The following is a 14,726-nucleotide window of genomic DNA, read 5'->3' as shown; positions in this document are numbered from 1 at the left end:
CCACCTCCCACCCCCAGCTTTCCCCCGTTGGTGTCCATACACTGTTCTCTACATCTGTGTCTTTCTTTCTGCCTTGCAAACCGGTTCATCTGTACCATTTTTCTAGATTCCAGATACATGCCTTAATAGATGATATTTGTTTTTCTGTTTCTGACTTACTTCACTCTGTGTGACAGTCTCTAGGTCCATCCACGTCTCTACAAATGACCCAATTTTGTTCCTTTTAGTGGCTGAATTGTATTCCACTGTATATATGTACCACATCTTCTTTATCCATTCATCTGTTGATGGACATTTAGGTTGCTTCCATGATCTGACTGTTGTAAATAGTGCTTCAATGAACATTGGGATTGCACGTGTTTTTTTGAATTATGGTTTTCTCTGGGTATATGCCCAGTAGTGGGATTGCAGAGTCATATGGTAATTCTATTTTTTGTTTTTTAAGGATCCTCCATACTGTTCTCCATAGTGCTGTATCAGTTTACATTCCCACCAACAGTGCAAGAGGGTTCCCTTTCTCCACTCCCTCTCCAGAAATTGTTGTTTGTAGATTTTCTTATGATGCCCATTCTAACTGGTGTGAGGTGATACCTCATTGTAGTTCTGATTTGCATTTCTCTAATGATTAGTGATGTTGAGCAGTTTTTCATGTGCTCTTGGCCATCTGTATGTCTTCTTTGCAGAAATGTCTATTTAGGTTTTCCACCCATTTTTTTTATTGGGTTGTGTGTTTTTTTTAATATTGAGCTGCATGAGCTGCTTGTATATTTTGGAGATTAATCCTTTGTCCGTTGATTCGTTTGCAATTATTTTCTCCCATTCTGAGGGTTGTCTTTTTGACTTGTTTATGGTTTCCTTTGCTGTGCAAAAGCTTTTAAGTTTCATTAGGTCCCATTTTTTTATTTCTGTTTTTATTTCCATTACTCTAGGAGGTGGCTCAAAAAAGGTCTTGCTGTGATTTATGTCGAAGAGTGTTCTTCCTGTGTTTTCCTGTAAGAGTTTTATAGTGTCCGGTCTTCCATTTAGGTCTTTAATCCATTTTGAGTTTATTTTTGTGTATGGTGTTAGGGAGTGTTCTAATTTCATTCTTTTACATGTAGCTGTCCAGTTTTCCCAGCACCACTTATTGAAGAGATTGTCTTTTCTCCATTGTATATTCTTACCTCCTTTGTTATAGATTAGTTGACCATAGGTGCATGGGTTTACCTCTGGGCTTTCTATTCTGTTCCATTGATCTCTGTTTCTCTTTTTGTGCCAGTACCATATTGTCTTGATTACTGTAGCTTTGTAGTATAGTCTTAATCAAGGGAGCTTGAGTTCTCCATCCCTGTTTTTCTTTCTCAAGATTGCTTTGGCTATTTGGGGTCTTTTGTGTTTCCATACAAATTGTAAAATTTCTTGTTCTAGTTCTGTGAAAAATGCCATTGGTAATTTGATAGGGATTGCATTGAACCTGTATATTGCTTTGGGTAGTATAGTCATTTTCACAATATTGATTCTTCTAATCCAGGAGCATGGTATAGCTCTCCATCTGTTTATGTCATCTTTGATTTCTTTCATCAGTGTTTCATAATTTTCTGAGTACAGGTCTTTTGCCTCCTTAGGTAGGTTTATTCCTCGGTATTTTATTCTTTTCATTGCTATGGTAAATGGGATTGCTTCCTTAATTTCTCTTTCTGAACTTTTGTTGTTAGTGTACAGGAATGCAGCAGATTTTTGTACATTAATTTTGTATCCTGCAGCCTTACCAAATTCATTGATTAGTTCTAGTAGTGTTCTGGTGGCATCTTTAGGATTTTCTATGTATAGTGACATATCATCAGCAAACAGTGACAGTTTTACTTCTTCTTTTCCAATTTGTATTCCTTTTTTTTCTTTTTCTTCTCTGATTGCCGTAGTTAGAACTTCCAATACTATGTTGAATAATAGTGGCGAGAGTGGACATCCTTGTCTTTTCCTGATCTTAGAGGAAATGCTTTCAGTGTTTCATCATTGAGAATGATGTTAGCTGTGGGTTTGTTGTAGATGGCTTTTTTTATGTTGAGGTATGTTCCCTCTGTGCACACTTTCTGGAGAGATTTTTCGTAAATGGGTGTTGAATTTTATCAGAAGGTTTTTCTGTATCTATTGAGATGATCATATGGTTTTTATTCTTTAATTTGTTAATACAGTGTATCACATTGATTGTTTCACATATATTGAAGAATCCTTGCATCCCTGGGATAAATCCCACTTGATCCTGGTGTATGATCTTTTTAACGTGTTGTTGGATTCTGTTTGCTAGTATTTTGTTGAGGATTTTTGCATCTATGTTCATCAGTGACATTGGTAGGTAATTTTTATTTTTTGTGATATCTTTGTTTGGTTTTTTTATCAGGGTGATCATGGCCTCATAGAATGAGTTTGGGAGTGTTCCTCCCTCTGCAATTTTTTGGAAGAGTTTAAGAAGAACAGGTGTTAACTCTTCTCTAAATGTTTGATAGAGTTCGCCTGTGAAGCCATCTGGTTCTGGACTTTTGTTTGTTGGAAGATTTTTAATTACAGTTTCAATTTCATTTCCTGTGATTGGTCTGTTTATATTTTCTAAGTCTTCCTGGTTCAATATTGGAAAGTTGTACCTTTCTAAGAATTTGTCCAGTTCTTCCAGGTTGTCCATTTTATTGGTATATAGTTGCTTGTAATAGTCTCTTATGATCCTTTATGTTTCTGTGGTTTCAGTTGTAATCTCCATTTTTATTTCTAATTTTATTGATTTGAATCCTCTCCCTGTTTTTCTTGATGAGTCTGCCTAAAGGTTTATCAGTTTTGTTTATCTTCTCAAAGAACCAATTTAGTTTTACTGATCTTTGCAATTGTTTCCTTCGTTTCTATTTTATTTATATCTGCTTTGATCTTTATGATTTATTTCCTTTGGGCTTTCTTTGTTCTTCTTTTTCTAGTTGCATTAGTTGTAAGGTTAGATTGTTTATTTGAGATTTTTCTTATTTCCTGAGGTGAGCTTGAATTGTTATAAACTTCACTCTTAGAACTGCTTTTCCTGTGTCCTACAGGTTTTGTATCGTCGTGTTTTCATTGTCATTTGTTTCTAGGTATTTGTTAAATTCTCCTGTGATTTCTTCAGTGATCTCTTGGTTATTTAGCAGTGCACTTTTATCCTCCATGTATTTGTGTTTTTTACAGTTTTTTTCCTGTAATTGATTTCTAATCTCATAGCGTTGTGGCTGGAAAAGATGCTTGATATGATTTCAATTTTCTGAAATTTTCCAAGGCTTCATTTGTGACCCAAGATGTGATCTTCTCTGGAGAACGTTCCATGTGCACTTGAGAAGAAGGAGTATTCTTCTGCTTTCGGGTGGAATGTCCTAAAAATATCAATTAAGTCTATCTGGTCTATTGTGTCATGTGTTTGTTTATTTATCTTCTGTCTGGATGATCTGTCTATTGGTGTAAGTGGGGTGTTAAAAGTCCCCACTATTTTTGTGTCACTGTCGATTTCTCCTTTTATGGCTGTTAGCATTTGCCTTATGTATTGAGGTGCTCCTATGTTGTGTGCAGAAATATTGATAATTGTTAGGTTTTTTTCTTGGATTGATCCATTGATCATTATGTAGTGTCCTTCCTTATCTCTTGTAACAGTCTTTATAGTCCATTTTATCTGATGTGAGTATTGCTACTCCAGCTTTCTTGTGATTTCCATTTGCATGGAATATCTTTTTCCATCCCCTCCCTTTCAGTCTGTATGTGTCCCTAGGTCTGAAGTGGGTTTCTTGTATACAATGTATATAAGTGTCTTGTTTTAGTATCCATTCAACCAGTCTGTGTCTTTTGGTTGGAGCATTTAATCCATTTACATTCAAGGTGATTATCAATATGTATGTTCCTGTTACCATTTTCTTAATTGATTTGAGTTTGTTTTTGTGGGTCTTTTTCTTCTCTTGTGTTTCCCGCTTAGAGAAGTTCCTTTAGCATTTGTTGTAGAGCTGGTTTGGTGGTGCTGAATTCTCTTAGCTTTTGTTTGTGTGTAAAGCTTTTGATTTCTCCGCTGAATCTGAATGAGATCCTTGCAGGGTAGAGTAATCTTGGTTGTAGGTGTTTCCCTTTCATCACTTCAAGTATATCCTGCCACTCCCTTCTGACCTGTAGAGTTTCTGCTGAGAAATCAGTTGATAACCTTATGAGGATTCCCTTGTATGTTATTTTTTGCTTTCCTGTTGCTGCTTTTAATATTTTTTCTTCGAATTTAATGGTCGTTAGTTTGATTAATATGTGTCTTGGTGTGTTTCTCCTAGGGTTTATCTTGTATGGGACTCTCTGTGTTTCCTGGGCTTGCATGACTATTTCCTTTCCCATGTTAGTGAAGTTTTCAAGTATAATCTTTTCAAATATTTTCTCATTTGACTTCTGATTCTTATTTTGTCATTTGACTTTCCATGAATTTATGTAAATTAAATTAGAACCATGTATATCATCACATGTGATTCTTCTAATGCATGTTGAATATGTTATTCACCTTTGAAGTTTAGCTCCTATAGATCTGTGAGCCACTGTATAAATTGCTACTGGAAAAAATAACTGTGAATTAACTGAGTAAATATGCCTTCACTAATACGATTATATAATTTCAGAGTGCTTTGCAATTTCAAAGCACATCATCTCATTTGATTCTTGACCACAGTCCTGGGAGATAAGCAGGGCAAGTTTTATTGTTTACTGTATTATTTTGTTTTATGTTATTATCACATCCATTTTACAGGTGGGGAAACTGCAGCAAAGTCATTTTCTTCAGGCTGTATGTCTCATAGGCAGCAGAATTAGGATGTCACCTTCTGGCTGATCTCTCAACTGTTTGTTTTTCCTATTTTCTCTTAAGGATCAATTACATGTCCAGCCATTGGGCAGTAGGGGGTGGGGATGGGAGGAAGGAGTTGTTTTTCATTTATTTTATCTTTTTATTCCAAAGCATTTCTACCAAGATAAAAATTTATCCAAAACAGATAAATGTGTTACTTTCTACTTTCCAAGTTGCTGGTTGCTAGGGCACCTATGCCTAATTTAGTAGCTTTTAAAATTTCCAAATATATGCTGGGTGGGAAAGGGAAGAAAGACTGTTACATCCTTTATTTATTTATTTTCTTGGCGGCCTCATGCAGCACGTGAGATCTTAGTTCCCCAACCAGGGATCGAACCTGCACCCCCTGCATTGGAAGCACAGAGTCTTAACCACTGGACCACCAGGGAAGTCCCTAACTGTTACATCTTGTAGAACAAAGGTAAATCCAAGTGGAGCTGTGTCTTTTCAAACAGTGAATTTTCCAGGGTTAGTTATAAACTAAGCATGATTTAATCGTGTACTACTGCAGCTGCAGTATCATAGAATTGAAAAATGTTATCTATACAGGTTATGCACATAGAATAAGCTCTTGCTGATCTCTAGCTAGGACTGCAGTGTCCTGCAAAGGTGTTAAAATGCTTACTTAGGTTGTTTCTGGCATTTCTGTGATTAGCTCATGATTCAGTACATCTGGTGGTTTGGACCTAGAAATTTGAGTGAAGCAAAATTTATTATGGAAGGAGGCAGAATATTTTCTGTATTGTAGTACTGAGAAGGTAGATAGTTAGCTGCTTCTTATCCTGAAGAAAATGACAAATGGTCAGCCAGGTGGGTGTCCTTGCTCATCAAAGACTTTTAGTTTATATAGTCCTATAGTGTAGAAGTGATTTGTATATAAAAGAAGGATTTACTGTGACAAAGATTTCTCAGAAATAAGAATTTTAGAAATTTTTAAGAATTTATTTTATGTTACTAATTATACTGTATGAAAAATCTTATTGCCATATAGATTATGAAAAGCTCCTTATGCTTCTGATGTATAAAAGTAACATTGAAGGCTATTTTCTTAGAGCATATTACAAAAAGATTTTATTTTTATGTTTAAGCTTTGACATACTTTAAAAATAAGTTGCTTAAAATGGTTTAGAGATCTGAATATAAGACTTGATACCATAAAACTCCTAGAAGAGAACATAGGCAAAACATTTTTGGATATAAATTGTAGCAATATTTTCTTAGATCAGTCTCCCAAAGCAAAGAAATAAAAGCAAAAATAAACAGGGACTACCCTGGTGGTGTGGTGTTTAAGAATCTGCCTGCCAATGCAGGGGACACGGGTTTGAGCCCTGGTCTGGGAAGATCCCACATGCCACGGAGCACCTAAACCCGTGCACCACAACTGCTGAGCCTGCATTCCACAACTACTGAGCCTGCACTCCAGAGCCCGCGAGCCACAGCTACTGAGCCAGTGTGCCAAAACTACTGAAGCCCACGTGCCTAGAGCCCGTGCTCTGCAAAAAGGGAAGCCACCGCAATGAGAAGCCCGCTCACTGCAAAGAAGAGTAGCCCCTGCTCGCTGCAACTAGAGAAAGCCCGCGTACAGCAACAAAGACACAATGCAACCAAAAATAAAATAATAAATAAATAATTTATTTTTTAAAAAAGCAAAAATAAACAAATGGGACCTAATCAAACTTAAAAGATTTTGCACAGGAAAGAAAACTGTCAACAAAACGAAAAGACAACTTATGGAATGGTAGAAAAAATTTGCAAATGGTGCAACCGACAAGGGGTTGATTTCCAAAATATACAAACAGCTCATATAACTCAATATCAGAAAAAAAAAACCACAATCAAAAAATGGGCAGAAGACCTAAATAGACATTTCTCCAAAGAAGACATACAGATGGCCAATAGGCACATGAAATGATGCTCAATGTGGCTAATCATTAGAGAAGAGCAAGTCAAAAATACAATGAAGTGTCATCTCACACAGGTCAGAATGGCTATCATCAAAAAGTCTACAAATAGTAAATGCTGGAGAGGTTGTGGAGAAAAGGGAACCCTCCTACACTGTTGGGAATGTAAGTTGCAGCCACTGTGGAAAATAATATGGGGGTTCCTTAAAAAACTAAAAATAGAGCTACCATACGATCCAGCAATCCCACTCCTAGGCATATATCCAGAAAACATGAAAACAGTAATTTGAAAAAGATACATATACCCTAGTGTTCATAGCAGCATTATTTTCATTAGCCAAGACATGGAAACAACCCAAATGCCCATCAACAGACGATTGGTTTAAGATGTGTGTATACACACACACACACACAGATACAGACACACACACACACACACACACACACATACAACAATATTACTCAGCCATAAAAAAAGAATGAAAATGCCATTTTCAGCAACATGGATGGACCTAGAGAATGTCATACTAAGTGAAGTAAGCCAGACAGGGAAAGGCAGGTATTATATGATATCACTTATACATGGAATTAAAAAAAATACAAACGAATCTATAGACAAAACAGAAACAGAGTCACAGACATAGAAAACCATACTTATGGTTACCAAAGGGGAAAGGGAGGGGGGGAAGGGATAAATTAGTAGTATGGGATTAACAGATACAAACTACATAAAATAGATAAGCAACAAGGATTTACTGTATAACATAGGAAACAGTATTCAATATCTTATAATAACTTATAATGGAAAATAATCTGAAAAAAATATATAACTGACTCACTTTAGTGAACACCTGAAATTAACAGAATATTGTAAGTCAACTATACTTCAATAAAAAAATAAGTTGCTTAGAAAAAGATAATGAATTTAATGAAGAGTTATCTTCTAATCAAGCTTGATTCCACTTGAAATTAATTAGTAAAAGGGTTCCTGTTTATCAGAAAGGGTATGTTTTAAAATGTTTATTTGTAAAACAGATAGAAATATAAAAAGTAGAATGTATTAGAAAACATGTTTAGTCATTAAGGTGTCATAAATCGTTCATGTAAGAAGTATTCAGCTTCATTTTTTTTGTCACTTAGTATATAACGCTTTCCTTTCTATTTCTTATTTATGACATTATTTAATAAGTATGCCATGTTGGGATTGTTTTCATTGTGTTCATCTTAAAACTATTTGTTTTGGTGAGTCCTTTATTTTTTTCCTTTTTTTCTTGTCCATTTGTTTCATAGCTAAAGCAAGTCTTAACTATTATATTAGAGTAGAAATGGAAAATATGAGCTGATAGAAGTGTTTTCAGATCAAAAACTTATTTTACAACCTCTTTAAGATATGACAAATGCAGAAATAGAATTATGTTAAAGTGGAATAAAATTCAGAAACAGCATGTAAGAGGTAGTCATTATGTTTGTTTTGGAAGGAGAGTGAAAGTAGATCTGGGAAGACTTTTGCAAGAACTGATACCTAAGTAGGGTGTAAAGAATGACTAGATATTTGCCAAACTGTTAGGAGGAGAAAGACATTCTAGTAGAAAGAAAAGCATACGTGAAGGCTCAGAAGCCTGACCCAGAAGATTGTGTTTCAGGAATTACAAGTTCTTAGTTATTGTTATAATAGAAAATATCGGGGGTGGGGTAGGGCAGGGAGGAGAGACATTAGGAAATGAGATTGGAGAAATAATCAAGCCAGATTAAGGGTCTTCTGTGTCCTGCTGCTGTGTCCTGCTGAAGAGTTGGAATTTTATTATATAGCTGATGGGAAACTAATTAAAGGATGTTAAGCAGAGAAGTGACATGATGAAATACTCCTACAGAAAGATTACTGTTACAGTACTGTGTAGATGTCGGGGATCTGGGTGGTGTAGGTAGAGCAGCTGAAGGCAAGGGAGTAGTTTATTGATCATGAATATTTATGGGAAGTTTAACTTCAAACATATTTAGGTAATATCATGAGGTATAAGAAAATGAGGTTGTCTATCTTTTTTTCTACTTTAAAAGTAAATTAAAAAATTTTAAACCTCACTATTTTAGAGTTTTCATAAAAAGCCACAATTTATACATTGACTGGTTATCTACAAGTAGTCTAACTTACTGTAAGAGAATTTGTATAAACACATATTACAGGTTTTTTTCTTTATATACTTTGGGGCTACTTTTCAGGTGTATGCAAGTTTATTAAATCTTCTTAGAGGATTGCCCCTCTTATTAGTGTGTAGATTCCCTCTCTATTCCTATTCATAATGGCTTGTTTATTTATTTATTTATTTATTTGGCTGTGCTGGGTCTTACTTGCGGCACATGGGATCTAGTTCCCCGACCAGGGATTGAACCCAGGCCCCCTGTATTAGGAGCACGGAGTCTTAACTGCTGGACCACCAGGGAAGTCTATAAATAGTGGGTATGTTTTATTTATTTATTAATTTATTATTTTTAATACATTTATTTGGTTTTGGCTGCGCTGGGTCTTTGTTGGTACGTGTGGGCTTTCTCTAGTTGCGGTGAGCAGGGGCTACTCTTTGTTGTGGTGCGCAGGATTCTTATTGTGGTGGCTTCTCTTGTTGTGGAGCACGGGCTCTAGGCATGTGGGCTTAAGTAGTTGTGGCACGTGGGCTTCAGTAGTTGTGGCTCGCAGGCTCTAGAGCACAGGCTCAGTAGTTGTGGTATGAGGACTCAGCAGTTGTGCACGGGTTTAGTTGCTACGCGGCATGTGGGATCTTCCTGGCCCAGGGCTTGAACCCATGTTCCCTGCATTGGCAGGCAGATTCTTAACCACTGCGTCACCAGGGAAGCCCCAATGGGTGTGTTTTAAATTTATAAATACATTATTAGCAGTGCATTAAACCAGCTTTCTTTCTTGTCAGTAGTTGCATTTTATGTGAGATTTTTAAAAATTCCTTTATTTTCATGTTTCCTGTGTGGTTTTAATTTATATCATTTGTAAATAGAATATTTATTACCTTTGTTGAGGTTTGGAAGAAATTTACACAATTACTTATGTGTAAATTACTATACAATTTATTACTATACATGTAAACCTAACTATTCTTAAGCTGTTACTCTTTACTTACAGATTTTACTTATGAATACAGTAATTTTTATGTAAAATAAGAATCATTTTCTCTTAACGTTCAGTTAACTCAGAAGTTTAATTAAAATTCTAACTACAAATTTAAAACTCTGATTCTTTAAAGCGCATCAGACTCCTAGAAAGCTGATTTACACATCTAACAAAATCTGCCTAGAAGTCCAACAATTGTAAATGGCATAAATCTGACAAAAATTAAGTAAATCAAGTGTTCTTAAGTGGTTTGAACATTTAAAAAAGGAAATTATTATATACAACACAGCTCATTAGTTACAGAACCTATGTATATATCCATATAATCACAGTTTATACAAAAGTATCACTACTGTAGTTTCAGTTTACAGTTGACTCTTGAACAACGCAGGGGTTAGGGGTGCCGACCCTCCAGGAGTTGAAAATCCTTGTGTAACTTTACAGTCAACCCATTGTATCAAAGTTTTCTAATCTGTGGATTCAAGAAACTGCAGATGGTGTAGTACTGTAACATACACTCATGGAAAAAAAAATCCATGTATAAATGGACCTGTGCATTCAAACCCATGTTGTTCAAAGGTCAGGTGTACTTCTTGTAAGGTTAAACTCACTCGCTTTCCAAGGTAGACAGAATTACAGTCTTAGTCTATCTGGAACTGAGTTAATAGCTTGGGGTTCTTGACTGGATATCTGGGAAGGGGACATGAGACTTGGGAATACTTTTCCTGTTGGATATGTTTGTTAGCTCTTTCAATTCCATTCTTTTCCCTTCTCTACTCTGCTCTATACCCTGGGAAACTGACTTGTGTGGACTATATCAGTGGCTCCTGCATCTTTTGGTTTCTGGGTTGTAGTGGGGGTGGGCAGTGGCCAGCCTCAGCAGGAAATTAGAGAGTGGGAGGGGAATGAGACAAAGGTATTTATTTCCATACTGGGTTGGCATATGCTGGCTCTGCCCTTCAACAAAAAGTCACCGCTCTTCAAGACAGTCCTTTCTTAAACCATTCTCTCTTTTTTGGATTCTTAGAGCCACACTTGTTTCTCTTGCCTAGAGTGGCAATGCCTCTGCTGGTACTCTGGGTTATTGAGCTATCCCCTATATTTCTCTACTTCGTCACTTCTGGAAATAGTCCTTTTGTAAATAAACCTTCCTCAGGTTATCCTAAGAAGAGTATGCCATCTCTTTTTAGTTGGAATCCTGTTATATGATCCAGAACCTAAGCCAGTGTAGTCATATCTTTCTTGCTACATTAGTAGGGCTTTCTGAACTCATGCTTTTCACATGGGACTTAACTAATTGTAACATCCCCCTTTTCTTGGTCCTGCCATTCATTGTCTCTCTTGGAGATGATGAATCTCTTAAGCTTTACCTAAAGCTTTTCTTTCATGTCAGTGGAAGTGATACTTTTTAAAAAATGTGTAATTTCCAGTCTATTTTATATAAATAAAATCAAACAATATGTGGCATGTGGCCTTTTGTGTTTGGTTTCTTTCACTTAGCATAATATTTTCAAGGTTCATCACATTGTAGTATATATCGTTTCTTTTATGGCCAGTAATATTCCATTGTATGGATCTTCCACAATTTGTATATATATTCATTTATTGAGGGACATTGGGTTGTTCCTGCCTTTTGGATATTGTGAATTGTGTTAAGCATGCCTGTACATGTACTTATTTTGGTACTTTTCAGTTCTTTTGGGTACATACTGAGAATTGGAATTGTGGGGTCTTATAATTCTATATTTAACTTTTTGAGGAACTACCAAACTGTTTTCCACAGCAGCTGAACCATTTTTCATTCTCATCAGTGGTGTACAAGGGTTCTAATCACTAATTATCTGAACATCTTTTGTGTTGGCAGCCATTTGTATATTTTTGGGGGAGAAATGTCTATTCAAATCCTTGGCCTATTTTTTAGTTGGGTTTTTTGCCTTTTTGTTATTGAGTTCTAAGAGTTCTTTATATTCTGGATACTAGGCTTTTATCAGATAGATGATTTGCAGATATTTCTCCCATTCTCTATGTTATCTTTCCACTTTTTTGATAATGTCCTTTGATGCACAAAGTTTTAAAATTTTGACGAAGTCCAATTTACTATTTTTTCTTTTGTTGCTCATGCTTTTGGTGTCAGGTATTGATATAAGAATCCATTGCCAAGTCCAAGATTGTGAAGATTTACCCTTATCTTTTCTTCTAAAAGTTTTATGGTTTTAGTGCATATATTTAGTGCATATTTTTTAGTTTATTGATCCATTTTGAGTTAATTTTTATATATGGTGTGAGTCAAACTTCATTCTTTTCCTTGTGGATATCCAGTTGTCTCAGCACCATTTGTTGAAGAGATTATTCTTTCCCTATTGAATGGTGGTGTCACTGTTGTTGTGAATTAGTCAGTCATAGATGTATGGCTTTATTTCTGAACTCTTAATTCTGTTGCATTGAGTTATATCTCCATCCTTATGCTAGTACCACACTATTTTGATTACTTTGGCTTTTATAGTAAGTTTTCAAATTGGGAACTGTCAGTCTTCCAACTTTGTTCTTTTTCAAGGTTGTCTTGGCTGATTGAGGCCTCTTTATAATTCCATATGAATTCGAGGATCACTTTTTCCATTTCTACAAAAAATGCTGTTGTAATTTTAAAAATGAGTTGAATTTGTAGATTGCTTTGGGTAGTATTGTTGTGTTAACAATATTAAATCTTTTAATCCATTAACATGGAATATTTTTCTATTTACAGTATTTAGGCCTTTAATTTATCTCAGCAATGTTTGTAGTTTTCAAAGTACAAGTCTTTCACCTCCTTGGTCAAATTTATTTTCAGGTATTTTATGCTTTTTGATGCTATTGTAAATGGAATTATTTTCTTAATTTCTTTCTTGGAACATTTTTTGCTAGTGTATAGAAATACAGTTGATTTTTGTGTATTGATCTTGTATCCTGCAGCTTTGCTGAATTTATTTGTTACCTCCAGTGACCTTTTTGTGACTTCTTTGGAATTTTCTAAATATAGGATCATGTATTCTGTGAATAGAGTTAGTTTTACCTCTTTTCCAATTTTGATGCCTTTTATTTCGTTTCCTTGCCCAATTGCTTTTGTTAGAACTTCCAGTACAGTGTTCAACAGCAATGGCGAAGGCAGGCATCCGTGTCTTTGTTCTTGATATTAGCAGAAAAGCTTTCAGTCTTTCACCATTGAGTATGATGTCAGCTGTTGTTTTTTCATAAATGCCCTTAATCATGTTAAGGAAGATTCCCTTCTATTTCTAGTTCTCTGAGTGTTTTTTTTTTAACAGTTTTAATATTTATTTATTTATTTAGGCTGCACTGGATCTTATTTGCAGCACGCAGTATCTTTTTTTTTTTAGTTGTGGCATGCAGGCTTCTTAGTTGCGGCATGCGACCTCTTAGTTGTGGCATGCATGTGGGATCTAGTTACCCGACCAGGTATCGAACCTGGGTTCCCTGCATTGGGAGTGCAGAGTCTTACCCACTGGACCACCAGAAAGTCCCATCTCTGAGTGTTTTTATTATGAAAAGGTGTTGGAGTTTCTCAAATGCTTTTTCTGTGTCATTTGAGACAGTCACTTTTTTTTTCCTTTGTATTACATCATATTGATTTTCCTATGATGAACCACCCTTGTATTCATGGGATAATTCCCACTTGGTCATGGTATATAATTCTTTTAATATGCTGTTGAACTTGTTTTGCTAATATTTTGTTGGAGGTTTTTACATCTATATTGATAAGAGATACTGCTCAGTAATTTCCTTGTGATATCATTGTTTGGCTTTGATATTGGTAACATTGGCCTTATAGAATGAGTTAGAAAGTGTTTCTCCCTCTTCTATTTTTGGAAGATTTTGGAAAGGATTGGTTTTAATTCTCCTTTAAATATTTGGTGGAATTCACCAATGATGCTATCTGGTTCTGGACTTTTACTTGTTGGGAGTTTTTGATTACTGGTACAATTCTTACTTGTTATAGGTCTGTTGAGATTTTCTATTTTTTATTGAATCAGTTTAGATAATTTGTGTTTCCAGGAATTGTCCATATATCTAGGTTATCTAATTTGTTGGCATACAGTTGTTCATAGTTATTTTTTAGTTATTTGCATCTTTTGTCTTTTTTCTTGGTCAGTCTAGCTAAAGGTTTGTCAATTTTGCTAATCTTTTCAAAGTACTAACTTTGGCTTTCGTTGACTCTGTTGTGTTTTTGTTCTTTGGTTCATTTATGTTCATGCTAATCATTATTATTTCTTTCCTTTTACTAGCTTTGGATTTAGTTTATTCTTCTTTTTCTAATTTCTTAAGGTGTAACATTAGGTTATTGATTTGAGGTTTTTTTAATATAAGCATTAACTGGTATAAATCTCCCTCTAAGCACTGCCTTCTTTGTATCTCATGAATTTTGTGTGTTCTGTTTCACTCATCACTAAGTATTTCCTAATTTCCCTTTTCATATCTTCTTTGACCCATTGCTTCTTAGTGTATGTTGTTTAATTTCCACATATTCATGAATTTTCCAGTTTCCTTCTTCAGTTGATTTCTAGCTTCATTACATTGTGGTTAGAGAGGTTTCTTTGCATGATTTCAGTCTTTTAAGATTTATGGAGACTTGTTTTGTGACCTAACATATGCTCTATCCTATCATTTTAAAAAATGTATTTTCTTTCCCTAGCTTTTCCTTCCAGGTTTTAGTTGGTCTATTGTATTTCTCAACTGTAATCTTTTCCTCCAGATAAAGATGAGTGCCCCGTGTCAGTCCTTCAGTCAGTCCAGTCAGGCCCCTAGACAGAATAGAACAGACAAACACAATAACTTGTTTATAATATCTACCCTTCTTCCTCTGAAAACC

At 35.3% G+C, this 14,726-nt stretch overlaps 1 protein-coding gene across 8 annotated transcripts in view; it reads left to right on the top strand.

The window, feature by feature from the left end:
* MNAT1 (MNAT1 component of CDK activating kinase) overlaps window positions 1-14,726 on the top strand; it is a 219,102-nt gene that overhangs the window by 172,759 nt on the left and 31,617 nt on the right. For 2 of the 8 annotated variants that reach the window (XR_012329962.1, XR_012329961.1), the window contains exon 8: window positions 9,117-9,205. The exons of 5 other annotated variants lie outside the window; for them this stretch is intronic. Coding sequence is in view for 1 of the 3 variants with exons in the window: in XM_073800416.1 (XP_073656517.1) it covers window positions 5,151-5,157 (7 nt within the window). In the remaining 2 variants the exon portion in view is untranslated. Of the gene's footprint in view, window positions 1-5,150; window positions 5,173-9,116; window positions 9,206-14,726 lie in introns of those variants that run through there. One more of the 8 variants, XM_073800416.1, reaches the window with a different exon arrangement.

Source organism: Tursiops truncatus, chromosome 2 (assembly GCF_011762595.2).
Source record: "Tursiops truncatus isolate mTurTru1 chromosome 2, mTurTru1.mat.Y, whole genome shotgun sequence".
Lineage (NCBI taxonomy): Eukaryota > Metazoa > Chordata > Mammalia > Artiodactyla > Delphinidae > Tursiops > Tursiops truncatus.
This window is presented reverse-complemented; position numbering and strand designations above follow the sequence as displayed.